Consider the following 20,987-nt stretch of genomic DNA (forward strand, 5'->3'; position numbering starts at 1 on the left):
TTTCATGTGGGTCGGTTAGAAGTTGCTGCACGTCGACCAATCAAAGCCAATCGGTGTCATGGGGTGAGACAATTTCTTTGGTCCATGTGCTCGGAGTTATGTTAAACAAAGGGTTGAAGGGGATGATGAGCTGCCATTGTTGGTTGTTCTGCTGAACTTTAAGAAAATGAAAGCCAAAGCCTCTTTTTAGTTACCCTGAGAGTCATCCTTTCTGTTCAAAGTTTTCCTGGATTCTATCTGGCTGCTAGACCTTGGAGTAAATTAAACCAGAACACATGACTACTCAGTAGCAGAGCTACATGCAGTTTGGTATGGGTCACTGCCGGGCCAAATTAAAGTTTCAAAATTTTGACAAAAGCCCAAAAATCATTTCAAATTTTTTATATTGGACAAGTAAAATTATCTAAAATTTACATGTTATTTAAAAAAAATTGAGGGAGGGGGCCAGGGCCCTTGCAGTCCCTGGCTCCGCTGATACTGTCAAATTAAACTAGAATATGGACCTTCATTGGCTACATAATTCGGAAGCCCAGCACGAGGACTCAAGCGTGAGGTAGTGGCATAGCACCCTATATTACCAGTAGCGGAGCAACTTGGGGACTGGTGTTGCCCACACCTGCCCTTCAAAAATTTCATTGGGATCGAGGCTAGACTGAGGCACAGTCACATGCGGCGCCCACATCAGACTTGGGTCGGTACCCTCCACTAGGGGAAGAATGTTCCTGCCTATCCAACAAGGATGAAGGCCATTAATCCGAGCTTAGATTAGGTGATCAAAGAAAAAACTGGGTTATCAGTGAAATTATTAGTCATCTGTCCTAGGCCAAGTATACAATGAGCTTCCTTGCCTAAGTCCCCACCATAGTGCAAGCGCTTCATGAATCTAAAATTGCCTTTCCCATGGTTCGCACGCCAAGATATGGAATCAAAAACCTTAAGACCTCTCAGCTTAACTTTCCATCCAGGGTTATGAAATAGTCAAGGTGCACCAGGAATCCATAGGGAAAGAGTGGTTAAACTCTGATTTCCAGCTTCAATGTGCACTTTGGCTGTTTTATTTATTCGAAATCCAATTTCAATGGAAGATATTGACTTTCCTTTTCAGCTGGCTGTTGGTTGACTCGAGATCTTTAAATTGAAGGAAATGAATACCTCAATATCCAGGAAATATGGCGGCAAAATCTCTTATTGGCTTAACTCAAATATTAAAGAAAATGATAAGAAAGATTTTCCAACAATACCAAGTTCTATAGGAGCAATGAAGCTCGCTTAACAAGAGCCGACAAGGGTAGAATATAGTTCTATTACCAAGATTATGGAATGCCATTTTCAAAACTAACTGCCATTCAAATGATTGAGGCAATTAACTGGAGGTTAATTAGGCAAATCATCAAGAACAGTTCAATTTGTCCTCAATGAAATACTTTAGAGTTGAACTGATCTTAATCCTCTTCAATGCTTTGGTACAGAGTTCTTACCAGTGCAATCTTATTTATTTTTGTTGATGATTGCTACCAAACTATGTCATTGGGATAATACTGAAAGTATATCGTCACTTTTGGTTTCAGTATTGTTATAAAACTCAAAACTGTGAACTTGGTGTAGACAAGAATCAACAACTCTTAGATGTGCTAATGGTATTGACTTTTATTAATGAAATCTTGACATTTACTGTACCTAGGAATCCGCCACAATCCAAAAACCACAAGTTCGCTGGATTTGCTCTTTAATCTCAATTAAATTTCCCTCCTCTTCTTCTCTGTCAAATCTTTACGCCAATCTCTTCAATCTTCACAACTCCTCGAGCGCTTCTTTAATACTGGCCTACGCCTGTTACAACTCACCTGCAACTAATCTTTCCCTCTCTCTCCCTCTCTATCTCACTCATGGCCGGGAAGAAGGATGGAAAAAGCGGCAAATCAAAAATGGGTCGACAGAAGATAGAGATTAAGAAGATAACGAACGAGGAGGCTCGTCAGGTCTGCTTTTCGAAACGACGGCACGGGCTCATCAAAAAGGCTGGAGAGCTCTGCATCCTCTGTGGGGCAGAGGTTGCCATCATCGTCTTTTCCCCTGCAGGCAAGGCTTTCTCTTACGGCGACCCCTCTGTCGACTCTGTCATCAACCGCTTCCGCGATCCTTCCTCCTTCGTTTCCGGCCCTCCCGACGCCCATCGCGTCGCCAACGTTCAGGAGCTCAACAGCCAGCACGAAAAGCTCGTCCAACAGATCGAGGTGGAGAAGAAGCGCCGCCTCGAGCTGCAGAAGCAGCAGCGGAGCGAGGCGCGCGGCCACACAGGCCGCCTCTGGGACGCCGACGTGGACAGCCTCTCGCCGGAGCAACTGGAGGAGTTCAAGGGCGCGCTCGAGGAGATGAGGTCGGCTCTCGCCAAGCGCACCGACGAACTCATGATGGGAATGGCGATGATGCACCTGCCCTCCACCGTTCACCACCACCAGTTTATTCCGCCGTCGCTCGCTTCTCCTGCTTCCTATGCTTCTAATTCCTCCATTGCTCCTCTGCCTTCCAACTGCTTCCTCAATGGGTACAACACCAACTCCATGATAATGCCCTTCGCTAACAACAGCAACGCCTTCATGGGGCCTTCAAGCCTTCACGAAACCATGCCAAACTCCGGCGACTATTTCGTCAATAACCAGTTTGCCGGCCGTCCCTTCTACCGGCTTTGAGGAGTTCCCTATCTCATAAGAGTCTCTAATTAAAACTTTGGTATTTCACCTTTTGATGTGACATTAATTCGGTTGTGGTTCACCGTGCATAACAAAGGCTGCAGTCTTCTAATTTTAGATATTCAGACTTTTAATGTATGTCACTTGATATTATGAGTAGAGCCCTTTCAAATTTTGGTCACATTAATTGTAACAAATTATGGGTTCCGCCCTTTTTTTTTTTTGATAGACTTAGGGACTAATTAGATAAGTGTTGTTGGCCAACTTTTAGTCTCCAGGTGTTTTGGTGCATTTTCTTTTGTAGATGATGTAGACTAATGTACTAGCTGATATGCATTTGGAAATAAAAAGACATGAACTGTATCCCTGAAAGATAAATGTTAGAGACCAGCTTTGTTTTTTAATTTGTTTTTACAACACGATTGCTACATACATTCAAGGGAAGCAATGGCCGAGCTACATGCGGTAAAAAATTTCTTGATTTTACATATTCATGCCCTCAATAATTTTCACCTTTTGCTTATTAGAGGCCTTAAAAGAATCTACAATTGTTTGAATTAGTGTTCCTTTATAGTTTACGCAATGAACACGATGCTGTATATAAATTTCATTTAAAGTATTAAATAAAAGCTTAAACTACAATGCATGCATTTGCCGGATGTGGATTTCTCCGGCTATCCTGGTGTTCCGGCCTCTCACGCGGAAGCCTGCATACGTGAGAGGCTGGACGGACGAATGGCTGAGGATTTCAGTTCCTCTACATGTGTTTTCGTTGCTCTTGTCCTTTGAAAATTGTAAATTAAAACGAAAAGAAAAAAAGCCATGTCCAATATTTGCTAATTCAGAAAAATGGATGGCATTATGGAATATCAGCCAAAGTATTGGACCTTACAATGAAAAAGAATTAACATGACAAAAAATAACTTGTCATTTAGATAGATGTCAATGAATTTTATTTGAATTAGATATCGAATCCGGTGGTTAGAGAAGTACAAAGGCAAGTAAGCAGCATGGTTTGATTAATAACAAAAATAATTTTAAAAATTAATTGGGTTGGATTGAGTCTCGTCGGGCCAATCCGTGCCAGCCTGGGCCCGGGCTGGGTTTTACGGGCCCGAGTCTGGGCCCATACGAGCCAGGTACCAGGCCCCTGCCGGTGGCCCGGCCCGGCGCCCACCCCTAATTACGACTATTCTGCTATCATTCATAGATTAATTTGCATTCTGAATTCTCGTTGTCGGCAGTGAATGGGACAATTTCAAAAGTCATGATTCTGAAAGTCTTGGAGCACATACCCAAGTCGAGTGGAAGCACTTCGTGTGGTTGGACCAAGTCCGACTTAATAAACTGCCAGACAAGGGTTGCAGATAGGTTGGGGTTCGCCCCACGGAACCCTTTTTTTTGAAAGTTTAAATTAGTGGTTGAATTTGGGCAGATCTGAGTTATAGGACAGCCCCACAAGGCCCCGGTTACTGTCCCATAGCCAATTGAAAATTTGCTAAAATTCTCCTGCGTAGAACCGTGAGGGCAGTTGCCCATACAGGTCCACATGTAGTTCCATCATTCATGGAGGCCCACTCTAAGAGAAAGAAAGCTGAAAGGGGATTGGTACGAGAGAAAGAAAAATATCAAACCAGGGGTTGTATGGAGAACTATTATCTAAATCATATGAAGATTGGAAACCCATTACTGAACTCAACTCAGTTACAAAGATGAGTTCGGTTGGTGGGTTGTCGTACCTGAGTATGTTGCTATTGAAGTGGAAAGTACTTCGATCCTCTCTTGACAAGTCCTTTTCTGATTGAATTTGAACTGGATATCGGTGACAAACCGATTTGATCCATCGGAAGTTAGGTGGAGTTTGACAGCAGCAGATTTGAGAAATGTTGATTTAATATCGACCCTCTGCCTTCAAATTTTAAATATTACTCTTTTTTTTTTATGTAAACAAGGAAAATAGAGGCCTTAAGTGTGAATCTTAGATCTGACCTAAGATCCTTAGTTTAATGAACTATTAATTCTATCACAGATTTTTTTTGTCATACCAACAATCTATAGATTTTAAATCCGGAGTAATCAAATATCCTTGTGATTTCATATCCACTTGTATCTTTGGGACCAACAGGCAATTGTGGTTCAACAGTTTGAACAATTTATTAGTGTATTAAATAAATTGACAACTCAAATAAAAGATTTTCCTATTTATATAATGCTTGAGTGTTTGGTTGCGAGATAATTGTACTTTCTTGTTCCAATGATAGTTATCGGGCGAGCGACAAAGTCTCTTGGCTTCGATACGGTTTCCTTCGGTTTTTAATTTCGAGAACACTCAAAACTTCACAAGAAGTGAAACACTAAGAGCACAGTCTTCTCGTTTCCCTCAGAAAAGGTTGGGCCAATTCAGATCGATGAACACATGTGGGCAATTGCCCACACCAGCCCGTAGAATTTGCTTTATTTACACATATAAACTTCGTTAATTTTATTTCTTTTTATATATGACTGCCTCTTAAAGTAGTTTAAAATTTGAAATAGGCCAAAAATTTCTGACTCCGCGGCACAGATATGGCGAAGAGACCAGGCTCTGACCAACCAACTTCAGCCATGACTGCCTTCTACATTGTTCGAACCAACTTGAGCCATGATTGCCATCTACATTGTTCCAACAAACGTGTCACTGCTTAAACATTTATAAGGTATTAATGTGTGATGCTATGCATGAATAGCTCTTACTGGAACACCATAATGTCAGTTTCAGAATTGATGTCAGTAATGGCTCTTATCAAGATTCGAATACCTTTTGGGGCCTTTTTTTTTTCTTTTTTTTATCAAAATCCCGAACATAGTATAGTTGGTTGGCTTGAGCGTCATGCTGACCACGCGTTCTCTTATTCTTAAGGTTGCTCCTTTTTTCTACCATCAAACGGTGGTATGTGCGACACTCAGGTCTCGAAGCAGCCATGAACCCTAGAGACAGGGGAAGAGGGTAACTTCACCTCTCACGAGCCTCCATTAATAATTGTCTCGATCCAGATCAGCTAAATGCATAATAAATCTGATTTAGATCTAAAATTCACAATAGCTCACCCTACTCCAAGGTCAGTACATTTCTTGATTTTGGAAGAGAATTGGATCCCCATAATTTGAAATAGAGTTGGGACTACATCAAATGGTGAACTTCAATAACCACATAAATACATGAGATATCCGCTTCAAGAAAGTTAAAATCCTAAAACAGATATGCAAACCTTCATAACCCCGCCATTAAATTCTAGGTGGGACAGAGCTTCCCAGATGAGAGAGGAAGCCCCCTACTCCACGGTCCAGAGCTGTGTCGGGGCCTATTTTAGAGACATTATACCACCAACTTGATGCCATGCTCTATGCATAATGCCTAAGAGCATAGTGCCCATGAGAGTCAAACTGGATAAATGTCTTTTCTACGGTAGGCTAATGTAGGCAACTGCTCACACCAGCCTATATATATATAGCTCGGCTACTTGAATTAATCATACTACCAATTTCCTCGCGTGGTCAACATTCACGGTCAGATAGAATATTTGGAGAGCAAATGGAACTAGATTCAGTTTTTCTCTTGGCTTTTTTGGATCCAATCTAATCTGTATCTGATTCTCCATGTGTTCATCAGATCCAAATCTGATCCAATATTTAGCGAACCTTCATCAGTGATCCGGAACTGCACCATGGATATGGATCTCATCCTCATTCACATAAAACAAGCCATATATGGTCCCCTCACACCACAGTGAATGCCAATCTCTGTGGAAATGTCTTCTTATACAAACTGTAGGGGACCAAAATGATAATATATAACTTTGTCTATTTATAATGTGGCCTTATCTATAAGACTATATCTGCATTGGTAGTTGTCCCCCTCAAGCTGGGCTTCTATATCCAGCCATGGAGATCCTGATCAAGAAATCTTGCACCAAACGGGATCTTATACGAGTTGGATCTTATGTCACAGGGACACTTCCTTTTGGCTTTGCGCGAGCGAATCTCGCGTTTATACACGCTAATTCTAGTATGAAAATACAAGAAAATGGTGCACCCTGTTGTATCCCTGCTCTTTTGATCTTTATTTCAGTTCCTTGAATCAGATCCCAGAGGATTTTTGCTTTTCTAAGATCTGCCGAAGAACAGGATTCTTTAACACTAACATGAAAGATCATCACATCCCACTCATCAAGCAACTTGGTTGCAATACATTAGAAGAAAGACAAAATATATACAACAAAAGCCACTGCAAGTACCAGAAAGTTCCTCATGTAAGGATGATCACTAAGAAAAGAAGCAGAACTTAGAAGATCCTCATTCCTCAGAGAGGAAAAGATGTTAGAGAGGGTACCAGAGCTGCACTACTTGCTCTCAAGCTCACCCCTGCTGTGGTGGTGGTTGCTGGGAGGAGGGGCTGGTGAGCCCAGCTGGGGAGCAGCAGGTGGGTCAGGCTGGCTGGGTGCGGCCGGAGCCTGGGCTAGGTTCTGCGGCTGAGCCAAGGAGTTGGGTGGAGGATCCAGCAGAGAGGGGTTCTCAGGGAATGAGAAGACTGTCTGTGATGGCCTCCTTTGGTGGCGCTGAGGTCTCTCTGCCATCTTCTCTCCTTATCTTCTTGAGCAGCAGCAGCAGAAGCACAAGGGCAGTGACAAAAACAAGGTGGGGAAATGTGATGGGGAGTTTTTCTTATAGGGCACAATGCACATGGGTGCTTTTGAATGGTGGGTAGCGTTTGAAATGACTAGACTGCCCATTTCTTTTCTGGTATTGACCCCCAAAAAAAAAGTTGGAAAGTTTTATAAAATAATTTTGGTGATGGTGAGTTAGAATTTTGTGAAGAGAAATTTTCATTGGGAGGCTTGCTCTTTTTGTTAAAATTCCGAATACAAGCCTATTTTATCTGGTCATTTTAAGTTTTATGCAAAAAAGTTTTGGGTGAGGGACTGCCAAAATTTTGTGAAGAGAAATTTTCATTGGAATACTAGCTCTTTTGTCATAATTCCGACTACAAGCCTCTTTAATCTGATTGTTTTTCTATCGTTTGTAATTTTGCTGACACCGAAAGCTTTTAGTTTCTGACTTCATTTGTTAGGTTAAAAAATAGTTATATTAGTTAAAAAGTTAAAAAAAAAATGATTGCCTTTTTTTTTATCTTAACTCCTATTTCAACTAGAGCTAGAAGGCAATGATAAAGATAAACCCTTATTTGTCTACTGTCAGTAAAAGACGGATTCAATTTGGAAAATAAAAATACAACTGTGAGACCCAAAACCAAATTTGTTCCCAAAAGGCTTCGTTTATTAAATGGACATTTTGAAATTGACAAACATTTTTTAAAGCGATTTGTTAATATTCTTCAGATTTTGTCAACAAGCATTCAATTCACATAATCACCATTTTCATTTGATCACTAGAAAACTTTCAACCAATTGAATGACCATATAAAGGGATGCATATTTTAGAAAAATAAAAGAACAACAAACTTATAAAACAAATCATATATTTAGATAATACTCTATGAATCCTGAAAACCACGTCTACCATCATTAAACTTGTATGTAGAATCTTATCCATACGTTTGATTTTCATGATTTTTTAGTTTTACAATTTTAGAACCTCAAAGATAGAATTATAGTTGCTATGCGGCTGTTTGAGTTCTTTCATCTCCATAAATATAGGGAAAAGGCTCTCCCTGTCAAGAAAAAAAGCCTCCTTAACACAAGGGACAAAATTCCAACTCCCCAAGTCAGAAAATGTGGGATTAATAGCACTACTTTCATTGACCTTTGGCGGTTTGGAAAAGTACTTGGCACATGCAAAAGATTGAGCAGAGCAATATCAAAGTCCAAACCATGTCGGCATTCAATTTCAGCCACATTCGCTCGATCTCCATCTCATGTTCTTTGATGGGGATGTCCATGGTTCCTGCCATCGGAATTCTTAGAGGGTGTTTTGGTAGCAGACACATTGTGTGAACTTCCCATGAATTTGCTTCAAAGATTACGACAGATTCATGAAAAGATAGTTCTTTCCATGAATGGAGGGTAAATTCATGGAACAATAGTTCTTTCATGAATCTGTCTCAATCTTTTGAGCAGTTTAGTGAGACCCTACCCTCTCTGCTACCAAACGACCCTACTTAAAACCCCCAACCAAAACAAGCACAATATTTTTGGATCTTAACCTGGTCTATGCTTTGGGTTCAAGAGCTTATATGCATTCCTGATCATCATTAGTTAGTTAAATAGTATTTCCAACAAGAGAATACTTGGCATTGCTATGATCTTAAGCCGATGCAGTGACAGAGCTATAAAGTTGTAACTTAGAAGCATTAATATAAGAATCTTAAATTTGAGGGACACCAATTTGTAATAAATTATCATGTGTTGGAACTAATTTGTTAAAGAAAATAAATTATGTGGGTCTGTGTATAATTATGTACAGCGAGCGAGCTCGAGCTAGACCAGCTCGAGTTTAAGCTTGTGTCCCTTAATATATAATTTATGCTTAAAATTTTCACATTTTTATTTAAGCCATTTTAAGTTTTTAAAATTACAAAAAATGAATATTAGTGTTAAACAAGCCTAATCGAGGCGAGTTCATGCACCTCGAACTCGACTCGTTTACAGACTCAAGTTATCCGTTAAACTCGAACTCGATTCATCTAACTTACGGGTCAAGCTCAAGTTGAGCTTAACCAAGTGAGTTCGAGTCAAGCCAGGCTCTATTCGTTGAACATTCCCATTTGTGTGGGCAACTGCTCACACAACTCCACACTGGCACTGCCATTGGTCATACGACTCTCAAAAGGAAATCGGCAATCCGATACAATGTGCATCTAGATCTAACAGGGGTGTGCCCTCATGTCACACAAAGTGAAGGAAGAAAAACAATGGCATAAAATACAAGAGATATCTCAATCAATGGTTGAGGCAACTCAGTATAAACTAAGGGTTGTCCGGTGGTGTAATGCAAACAGCTCGGGCCCACGATAGGCAAGTGCCAGTTACGAGTTCGAGTAGCAATAGGATGTCAATATATTCGATTTCAATCCGATATCCAACTGATTGGACAAAAAAAAAAAAAAAAAAGATCATATACGAATTAAAATATAATATCCGATTAAGAAATTGGATCATATTCGGATTTAAGAAATGACATCCAATGGAATTTGGATTCAGATATGCTTAAATATCCAAACAGATACAGATTCAGACCAAATTTATTTTTAGAGAAATATTCTATATCTAATGCTCTGACATTTTTGAACAATGACAAAATTTAGTTCAAATTTTGGATTCAGATTGTTTAATTGGATTTCAAATTCAAATATGACTTTTTTTATTCATATTTGAATCTGAATATATCTGAAAAGGCAGATATGATTAAGGGTATAGCAGATTTAATCCGATCTGTTGACATCATGTGTGCTCTCCAACCCATGTAATGGGGAGGAAGCCATGAAAAAGCTGAAGTGGAAAGTGCTCCAACCCAAACACCGACACAGCACTCCCAGACTCCTAAGGCTTGCCCTCTACCACCAACAATGTTACTGAAATCGAGACTTGATTCTCTAGATTACATACTGCTTATGCTTATGAAATGGAGATTAGTTTTTCTGTTGCATGTGTGACACCACCATAGAATATACCTTTGACAATTGATAAGGTGAAACACCTCCCTCTCTCTCTCTCTCTCTCTCTCTCTCTAATCTCAAGTGGGCACCAGCCATTTTGGAGGTATGTGGTTTGGGTGAGCAAGTGCCCATCCTGAGTCATAGAGGGCTGAATATTCAAATAATATCAACACTATATGTTCGGTCTGCGACTCTGGTTTCATAAACGCAACCCTAAACCTTGGAGGCAAGAGGAAAGGGGGTGGAAGGAAGCCTCGGCTCTTCCGCTATCACCCTCTATTGTCCAAGTATTGTTTTTCATATCAGTTTGAGTTCCAAGAGCTTTTCTTGCTAGATTTGGATTCGGGTCAGATCCAGCTTTTAAGAAATTTGACCTAGAACCATATACACAACCGGATTCGTTGTCAAAATTGAGATTTTGTTCTTTTAAATTGGATTTAGGTCCAACTAGAATAAGATCCGACATTTTTATGTGATTTAAGTTAGACTTTTATCAAAGCCTGGTAGGATATTGGACTTGGATTCTTACAAAACTGCATCCCAAATTCAAATCTGATTAGATATCAGATCAGAATTTAATGTTCATCAAATTTCTTTGGGCATTCACCATTGCATGGGGGAAGATAAAACTTAGCGTACCATTCAATAATCATCCTCCCTCTTTTTCATTCAAGAGTTCAGACGATTGAACGTCGATGTTAAGGAAACAGGCCATAAGTAAATCGAATCTGCACCTGATCAGATTACCTCCCGCATCGGAGGAAGGCGTAAAAGCTGGATGATATTGAAAGTAGACCCTGTACCTTACGAGAACAAAGGGTTGGCTGTGAGTTTTGACTGCGGTCTGTCTCCTCAATGCCGTGCACCCACATGACACATACTCATAAAAATGGAGTGCTTGCACAGACACAAACACACTGCCACAACTTTTTGTCTTAGTGGAATTCCAGTGCCCAATTATTGCTGTTCTTCATCAAAAAGAATGAGAAAAAGACATCACCAATAGAATAATGGAGGCAAAAAAGGAAGAGAAAGAGAAAGAGATGCCGGGCATATGCTTCTCAGATTAAAGCATGCCATCTACTCCCTCTCTTCTCTCCCTCCTGTTCTATGGAAGGCTTTCTCTCCCTTCTTGGTCAGAATTGGAGACCTTTTGATGGTGGTGGTGGTGGAGACTGAGGTGGTTCTGCTCAGGTGATGGAGAAGATCACCGGTACCACTCAACCAGGGGCAACCCAGAATCTTTGGCACTCCCGAAAACTTCATCCTTGAAGGCTTCTCTCACTGCTTGCAGGAGTCAAGGCATTTCTGAGATTTGGAAATTCTTTTGGGGTCTCCTCTTCAGTTCTGTCTTTGTTTTTTCTTCCTCCAGAAACAGTTTCTGCAGCATGTTAAGCAGTACTGTTGTAGATGATGAAAGCTTGTTATACAGAATTATTGTACCTGCTTTCTTCGTTTTCCTGTTTTATGTATGATTATAATGCTGGTTTCTGAACCATGAGATATGCAGAAGTTCTTTTAAGGTCGGGAATTATGTGGTAGATGCCTATAGTATGTTGGATTGAAAAATCATTTGATGGTATTTATTTATAGTTGAGCAGGATAGATCCAACCCTGGCATAAGCTCGATGTTTTTCATCTTTCGGTGTTTTATGGTGTCATCTCTCATCGTGCTTCAACTTGCATGTCTGTAATGCCCCTTTTACAACACAGCAAGTTTATGTCGTAGAATTTAAAATCATGCTTGGGAAACTCGGGAACTGGACTAGAATCGGCAACCAACCGGGCAACATGCAACAAAGTTGCCTTCTCTTTCTTTCTTCATAATTTTTTCCCAATTCATCTAATTAACTACTCAATATTTAAAGACTTGGTGAAATCATTAAAATGCACCCAAAAAAAAGTAAGTTGGGAGGTCACCGATGGGTCGACCGACTACCTTCCAAGCATCAAAGAGAGAGAGAGATCAAAGATGAGGCTGGTTTGGACCTTTAGGTTTGAGGTTCCAACCCCCCAAGGGACATTGCAGGGTACTTATATATAAACTCCATGAGAGAGAGAGAGAGAGAGAGAGAACTGACATATATTGCAAGAATTATAAGTACTTGAGCACCCGGGTATCGACCCACTTGCATATTATTGTGTTGTATACAAAGAGTTGTTGAACTAAGTTTCGGTAATGTAATATCTTTGATACATCTAGAGAGAGGATAATACATTTACTCTTCAATCATCCTGGAAGCCAGACTTATGCCGTCTAGTCCCATGAGTATGATGTTCAAAGGCCAAAAGGGTGGGACATAGGATGAGAGTCTCACAATTTCTTTTAGCAGTATTGAATCTGTTTTGTCATGTATTTATCTGCTTCAAATCCAATCCACTTGCATTCTTAATTCCTTTGATCAATTCAAAAGAAAAAGACTAGCAAGATCATCCTCTAGCCGCAAACTTAAGGTGTTGTACACTGGCAGAGCCAGAAATTTTTTATGGTGGGGTACTCATTCAATACATATAATTTCTTTAAAGCATTACATATATAGCAATCAAATAAATCAAAACATTAATATATATATCTAATTTTGTGAGGCAACTGCCCACACCAGCCACCATGTTGCTACGCCACTGTATTGAACCTAGATGATCTGCTAGTTGGTGAAGAACAAGAAGCCAAGGCTCGTGTTTCCCCTTTGTCTTCAGGGCATATGCTGCATGAGTTTGTCGTAAGGGATAGATGTTAATCGGAGACTAACTAAGAGCGGGCCTTCTACCAGCAATGGTCCGACCAGCTATGCTAAGCTCCTTACTGCAACAACCCTCTAATCTAAATGGACTCAAATTAAATCATAAGAGAATTGACATTTATTCGCTTCCAATTGTGCTGTTTCATGATGTTTGAACACCAAGTGATTAGGGTAATACGTTTATAAGAGATTGTTGAACACATTTAGGAAGGGGATTTAACAATAAAAAATGTGGGTTGGGTAGGTGGGGCTGTTACTGGTGCTGGTGGACCTCATGGCCTTTGAATTCTCCACTTTCTTTTGTTAATTACCAGCTGAGGGTTGAACCCTCATCATCTCCAATCTTTCTCTCTCTCTCTGCATGGTTTTATCATTTCCCACTTCATTAGTGCGTGCAAACATGCAAAGTAATTCAGTCAAACCCATATATATATATATATATATATATATATATATATATATATATATATATATATATATATAGAGAGAGAGAGAGAGAGAGAGAGAGTTACATGGTCATTTTAACTAAGAGACAAAAACCAGACCTGTTAAAATTAATAATTAAATTATTTTTTGGCAATCTAACTTTATAGTTATGATTTTAAGAAAAATTTGTTGAAAAACATGATTAAGTTAATATATTTTAAAGATTAATAATGTTTTTTCAATAATAGAAAAAATGAACAGCTCTTATTACATCAAAATTTGATATTAGAAAGATCAATTCTTGTATGAAAACTAACTTGAACTAAAGCAAAGGCAGAATTAAAAATTATTTTCTATGGAACACTAAATATATAGTTTAACAAAATTTCAATTGATCATTGGGACAATGACTCGAACCTCATGAGGCTACTCCATATAATTAGACCTAAGTTCACCCAAGTTTCACCACTAAATTAACTTTTAAAAAAGTAGAATCCATAGGGAGAATAGCCCATGGAAACTTTACCTCCTCTACCCTTGAACTAAAGCATGTTTTATATTAAATTAGTGTTAGTAACACATTAAGAGGTTCACATTTTATTTAATATATTTTAAACATAAATTTTAGAGGCAGAACTTTTATCCTTGCCCAAGTGGTCCAGTATATATAATATACATATATTGATAGATATCATATCACTTGGGTAATATATTTTATATATATTACCCAAGTGGTATTCCAGATGGGTAATATATATATATATATATATATATATATATATATTGTAACTGACTGGTATGTATTGATATAAGCTGTCATTGTTGAATCTATATGTTTATTTATGTTGTAGAAAGCGTTCATGAGGATATGCTTTTAAAAAGTGGTACAGATATGAGTTCTACAGTTTTGCAAAAACAAATGGGCCCATTCTCCTTTAGAAAGTAAATTGTCCATACACAGACCAATGGCCCATTAAAAGAATTACTCAGGTTTCACATCCCTTTCCTATAGAAATTTAAATTACCCTCTACTCCGTAATATGCTAGATTATATCGGCTGATCGGCTTTCAGTCTGCCATAAATATTTTGACGGTCAAACTATTAGTGGGTTGGGAGGCCCGCCTGGGCGAGTTCTGCAAAGTAAGCAGCGTCAACGCCGGGCCAGCCTATAACCCCTTCATAAATTCTTGCGCCATAGCTTCCTCAGCGGCGCTGTGACCGGCTCTCACCGTTCACTTTGTTTTCCTTACTCATTAGTTTAAGGCAGGTATAGACGATGACCAGAGGCGTCTATTTATAGACGGAAGTGGGACGCCACTCCTCCTTCAAGTTCGATACAGGACTAAACGACCACTCTCTCTCTCTCTCCCTCTTCCTAGTTCCTCTCCCTCTCCCGTCCTCTCTCGGGAGATCTTTCTTGGTTCTGCTCTCCCGCTCTCGTTTCCGGCAGCCTCTGCTGTCGCGTTTATCTTTGGGCAGATTCCCCCTTTTCCCGGCATCTTTGCGCCGGTGGGTGCGTTCCCGTTTTTTAATCGGTCGCCGTCTCTTCCGCTTTCCTCTGTGCTGCCGCCCGTCGGCAGTAGCTGCTGCCTTCGCCTCCCTCCTCCCATCGTCTCGCAGCTTGCTCGGCTTTATTTTGGCTCGTCCCATTGATGGGTTCATTTTTGGCTCTGCTCGCCGGCCCGGCGCCGCCGCCGCTGGCCCGATCTCGCTTTTGGCTCGTCTCGTTGATGCTTTCATGTTTTGCCCCTGTCTCGCTATCTCGCTGCCGCTGGCCCGGTTCATTCTTGTCTCGTCTCGTTGCTGGCCCCTTCCCTGCTGAATGCTGATAGCCCTATTGAATAGGGGAACTTGATTTTGTATTCTCAAGTGGAATACAAGCCATAAGAGTATTTGACATATTCAAAAGGCACTAATTAAACATGAATCTCTAGAGCTGCGTCAGGTCTCAGTGATTTTATTATCCAGCACCTTTTAACTTGAGTGTTCAGCACGCATGTCGCCTTTTGCAATCCAAAAGGCACAACCTCATTGCGCTCATACAAACCATATGTGTGGTTCTCTTTCACCGATGACTAATATCAAAAAATACTTACTAGTTCTTTGGCATTAAGAACAACATGTGGATGTCTCGTCAATCTACTTCAAAATTGGAGTAGATTTATGAAACATTCACTTATTGTTCCAAATGCCGAACAGTCTCTTGGGGTCCAAAACCACCAAATTAGCAAATGGACCTACTACTCCTGTGGCCCACATTGAAGAAATCATGTTATCTCCTTATCTTGTTCTCCGCAATCTTTTATTTCTTTGTTCCTTCATCCAATTTGAACCTCATCTCCATTCATAAACTATGTCAAACATATATTTTGACGTGGTTTTCACTCTTATATCTTGTTCTATACTGAACCTGAACCCCGGCCGAGATGATTGAATCTGGTAAAGCTTGCTCCAGATTCAATATTCTTCAAAATAATGAGTCCTTAGTTGTTGTTGTTCCTTTTCAAACAGGGAAAATTTTTCATGAAAAAGGTCGAATTAAAGTTTTTAAATGTTAACTAGAACTGAAATATCATTTTTCAAAATTAAACAAGTAAAATTTTATATAATTTACATGTAAATTTTTTTTAAAAAAAATGAGGTAGGACCAGAGTCCAAGCGGGCCCTACCTTGACTCTACCCTTGTTTTCAAATAATAATGTGGATCTTTGGAGTATGTCGTTTGGACATGTGTCAGTTTTTATTTAAACACTTTGTTTGGTAGTCACATTAAATTTAATGGGTTGCCTTTTCCCATTAACACAAGTAGTTCAAATGCTATATTTGATATTGTTCATTTTGATGTGTGGGATGGAATATCCTTTGGTGTATTTCATTTGAACACATTGTTTTTTGAGCATTGTTGATGATTTTAGCAAAGCTACTAGAATATATTTGATGCAACATAAATCCAATCTTAAAGCAGTTTTTAAAGATGGTGGATGTGCATTTCTGAAAACGATTCAAATTTATTCGATCTTATAATGAAGCTGCCTTTTTTTTTTCAAATGATTTTCAAAATCCAATCTTAAAAGCAGTTTTTAAAGATGGTGGATGTGCATTTCTGAAAACGATTCAAATTTATTCGATCTTATAATGAAGCTGGCTTTTTTTTTTCAAATGATTTTCAAACTCACCTAAAAGATGATTGTATTTTGGACCAACATTCTTGTGTGGGACATCCCAACAAAAAGATGATTGTATATTGGACCAACATTCTAAGCAAATCAACCATCTAACAAATTGCCAGATTCGACGTAACTGGATCTCTCCCTTATGTGGATTTGGATTTGGATTTGGACTTGGACCTAATCTAGATCTAGTTGCAGACTCTGATGTTTACATTGTAATCAAGTCAAATCTTTGTCGTCGCCAAGTATTTGCCAGATTCGACGTAACTGGATCTCTCCTTTATTTGGATTTGGATTTGGATTTGGATTTGGACTTGGACCTAATCTAGATCTAGTTGCAGACAAGCATAAGCACTCTGATGTTTACATTGTAATCAAGTCAAATCTTTGTCGGCCCTTGGATCGACTTGTTCATGCTGAATCCAAGTTGGCTTAGTATTCAAATCATGCTTCGTTATCTGATCCAATTTGGGTCCGTAACCAGATTATTATGATTTAAGACCATCAATTTGGATCAAGTTGAAAGTACTTTAGATGGTATTTAGTAAATGCAACTTTAAGTTTTTGTAACACATGTTCTTAAAATGTGTAATCTGGAAAGCTGCCATTTTGTCCAAAAATATGAATATTGTCTTTAGATCCAACAATCCAGCATGTGGTATAAATACAGTATATTTTTGTAACTCTAGTGCTTTTTCAAACATGTGTTTTATAAACATGTACTAAAAAAAAAAAAATGCCTATAATGTTCTTATCAAAAACTCCCTTAGAGGGCATTTGATGGGCTTGAATTTTGATTATAGAATTAAAATTTTAGAAACAAAATTCCACTTCAAATTGGAATTGGAATGAAAATTCCAGTTCTACTGCCCTTTTGTGTTTGATGGTCTGGAATTTTGATTCCAGAATTGAAAATGGCGTGTTTGATAAAACATGAAGGAAAATTTTACAATTGATAAACTCAAACCATCATGACATGTGATCTAAAGAGAAATGAAAAAAAATCTATAATCATATAATTCTAGAACCATAATTCTTCCTCGTATGGTCGAATCACAATTCCAAAATTTTGATCCATGAGCTTATAATTCTAAAATCAAAATTCTTTGTTTGATAAGACAACACCCATTTTATAAAAAATGAAAACTTTAGTTATATAATTCCACAAGTCCGGCCTCATCGAACATCCCTTAGGTTTATGAATAACATATATTTTATCTAACGTTGTAGCTAAATTCAAAATCAATGGGAAATATGATCAACCTGATTAGTAATCAAGAGTTCCAATTTCTTACATAATTCTCATACAGAATTTAACAGTTATTCATATTTGATTGTAATTTAAAGATTTGAATTTCATTTTTATCTTGTTGCTCTAGAGAAAAATGTGACTCCTACCAACCCATGTCCCCTTGATTCTTCGTTCTTCCAAAATAAAATGGGTAAAGAGCCCTAACTCTAAGTTGCATCTGTCATCTAATCTGATCTTAGTTATGTTACCAACCTACCTACCTAAAATATATACATATAATTAGGGTTTAGCCAGAGGAATTAAGGCTGGGCACCGGGCGAGCCGCCACCAGGTACCGGGTGCCCAACCCAACTCGGGCCCAGGAAAAAGGGACCCGGGCTGGTCTAGGTGGGCCTGGTAATTGGTTTTTAATTTTTTATTAATATATATATATATATATATATTTTATTACAATTAATTATATTTATATATTATTTTATATTAAATATATATTTTTAAATTTAATCAGGTAGGGTCCGAACTGTGCTCAGGCTCGGGTTTTCCCAGTCAGGCCAGGCCCGGGCCTGGTTTTTGGATGTGAGGCTGGGACAGCCCGATGCTAGGCTTAGGAGGAATCCTTTGGTCTCTCACAACAGTGTGCATTGTGGGATCCCTCTTAGTGGGAGGAATCCTCTCTCTCTCTCTCTCTCTCTCTTTATATATATATATATATGTATATTTTAATTAGCTATTCAATCCCCTAATTATTTTCTTCTTGCATTTTCTAGAATGCAACCACTGAAATGAATGCGAAATGCTGAATTATTTAGGAAAAAGATTGTAAATATAAAAGTTGTATCCCAATTTTTACGAACCAAGAAGTTGAGACCATCGATTTTTCAAGATTTTATAATGTGTGTGTGTGTGTGTGAAACAAACATATATGAGCAATTAATTTATGTATTAACATGCAATTAAAAGTGAACATATCACTTATCTTTAGTCGCTATTCACTTCTACCATCATCTGTATTTATTTGTTCCATGTCCTGAAACAGTCAACAAACACATAAATGAGCTAGTAGGAGTGATTAAATTTTTACCCCGCTTCTATCTTTGGCTCCCAAACACATACTGTTCCAAAAAAAAAATTTGAATGTTTTAAATTGAGAACAGTCGAAATGTTGATAATATTACAATTTCAATTTGGTTTTTGCATAAACCAATTAACCAACTAGTGCCCACCAAAAATGAATATTTGGCATAAATTATTTTGGTGGCAACAGTTCATTTTAATCATAAATATCACTATTTATTACTTCCACATTTTGAATTATAGGTTCTAAATTTGAACACTGGGGCTTTTGGGAGAGTCTCAATTGAAAATATAGTTCCATGGCATTAAGTATACATGAAATTATACGTTGAACAAAAAAAGTTCCATCGTAAAAAAGTAGAGTTTGGATTTAAGATGCAAGTTAAGAATTTAATACCAACCAAAGTGGGTGGTAGGGATGTAATGCCCTTTATTAATTTCAAACTTAATTGGGATTTGATTATGAGTCAGATTTGGACTTACTTTTTAAAATTAAATTTGAATATCTGACATCTGTGTGATTGGGTCAGGAACTTTTTTGGATCTCAATGAGATGCAACATTCAGATCCATATTGAGTATGAATCTCTTTACTAAATCTAAATTCAATCACTTTTCATGTCCTTATGAACGCGTTTGACAGAAGAGACACAAACACGAATCATTTCTAGATATTGGGATAAGTTCATCGAACATTATAACTATTGGTTTATGAATTTGATCCAATCGTTGGTGTAGATCTATAAGAGAATCGTAAAGTATCTATGCTGCCAAACTATTCCTATATAACACATGACACTTGCCGCCCACTCTGGGCTGACTCAATCTAATTCACACGTCTTTTGTGCCAATTATTTAAAACGCAAATCCCACTTGATACTTATAAAATGAAAAAGCAGAAGCTGGAGAACTGTCTTAGTTTATAGTTTTTTTTTTTTTTCATTTTACTTTTACAAAACGTGTTTATCTTTTTTAGCATATCTGTTGAGAAATCTTGAAAAATTTTATTACAAATTATATGAAAAATGAGAGAAAGTTTCAAATTTAAAAACTGGACTCAAGGTTGGGGGAGAAAGGGGAAGATGCTTTCATGCCCGTCTGAGCATTCATTTGTCATTTTGAAACAATCATTTTTTTAGGTAATTCTTATGAGTACCGAAGAGAAATAAAAAATAAAACTCATCAGGTGTTTGGTAACAGTAGGGGCGAAGCCTCGGGGGCTTGCCCGTCTGGCCTGAAGCCCAGCCCCCAGGGCCCAACCCGATAGCCCAGGTCTCGGCTCGGTCCGAGCCTGCCCGTCTTGCCCGAAGCCCAGGGCCCAGCTCGATAGCCCAGGACCCGGCCCGACCCGCTTAAACATAAAACAATGTTTTTTGTTTTGAATAATAAAATACACATTGTTAAATTTTAAAAATAATAAAAAATTATTATTTTTTATTCTTATCTGGCAGGACCAGCCGACCCAGGCCCAGTTTTCCTGGCCCGGACCTAGGCTCGAGGCCCAGGCCTAGCCAAAAAATTTAAGAGTCGAATTAAAGTTTTTAAATTTTGACTTTAGCCGAAATATCATTTCTCAAAATTTTTATATAGGACAAATGATTTTTTTTTAAATTTTACATGTAAATTTTTATTAATATTTTTTTTAGGTAAACCATGGCCAATTACATGCCAACGGTGTTTGGTAATAGGAATATGAGATACAAATGTTTCATAACTCTGATACAAGTGCATGATACAAGTGCTTGCCAAAGAAAGCCGGACTCCCTTTTAGTACCTCTATTATATTGCCGAAAATAGTTAAGATCATCACTGTGTCCTTATTGAAGTGACCTTGCCATAAGGTTAGTGATACATATATAATGTGACCTGCATGTCGGAAAACATATACTTTACCTTGAGTTTATAAGCTTCAAAACATAGAGTAACCATTTATATACACTTTATTTTTGTGAAACACAACTATCAACATCAATTTCAATTGGA

At 38.4% G+C, this 20,987-nt stretch overlaps 1 protein-coding gene and 1 non-coding gene across 2 annotated transcripts; one reads left to right on the top strand and one right to left on the bottom strand.

Moving 5' to 3' along the window:
- The first annotated feature begins 1,833 nt into the window (after window positions 1–1,833).
- Window positions 1,834–2,731, top strand: LOC116254964 (agamous-like MADS-box protein AGL29). Its single transcript, XM_031630643.2, has one exon. It carries the CDS (start codon window positions 1,887–1,889, stop codon window positions 2,688–2,690), a length of 804 nt encoding a protein of 267 aa, XP_031486503.2. The 5' UTR covers window positions 1,834–1,886; the 3' UTR covers window positions 2,691–2,731.
- An 11,883-nt stretch (window positions 2,732–14,614) lies between these two features.
- On the bottom strand, window positions 14,615–14,776 carry LOC116255342 (U12 minor spliceosomal RNA). Its single transcript, XR_004172846.1, has one exon. It is a non-coding gene; the product is annotated as a U12 minor spliceosomal RNA (small nuclear RNA).
- Between the last annotated feature and the right edge of the window lie 6,211 nt (window positions 14,777–20,987).

This window comes from Nymphaea colorata, chromosome 5 (genome assembly GCF_008831285.2).
Source record: "Nymphaea colorata isolate Beijing-Zhang1983 chromosome 5, ASM883128v2, whole genome shotgun sequence".
Lineage (NCBI taxonomy): Eukaryota > Viridiplantae > Streptophyta > Magnoliopsida > Nymphaeales > Nymphaeaceae > Nymphaea > Nymphaea colorata.

Excerpts from the sequence above, each read along its gene's own strand:
- LOC116254964 (XM_031630643.2), top strand. The coding sequence starts at position 1,887 with ATGGCCGGGAAGAAGGATGGAAAAAGCGGCAAATCAAAAATGGGTCGA.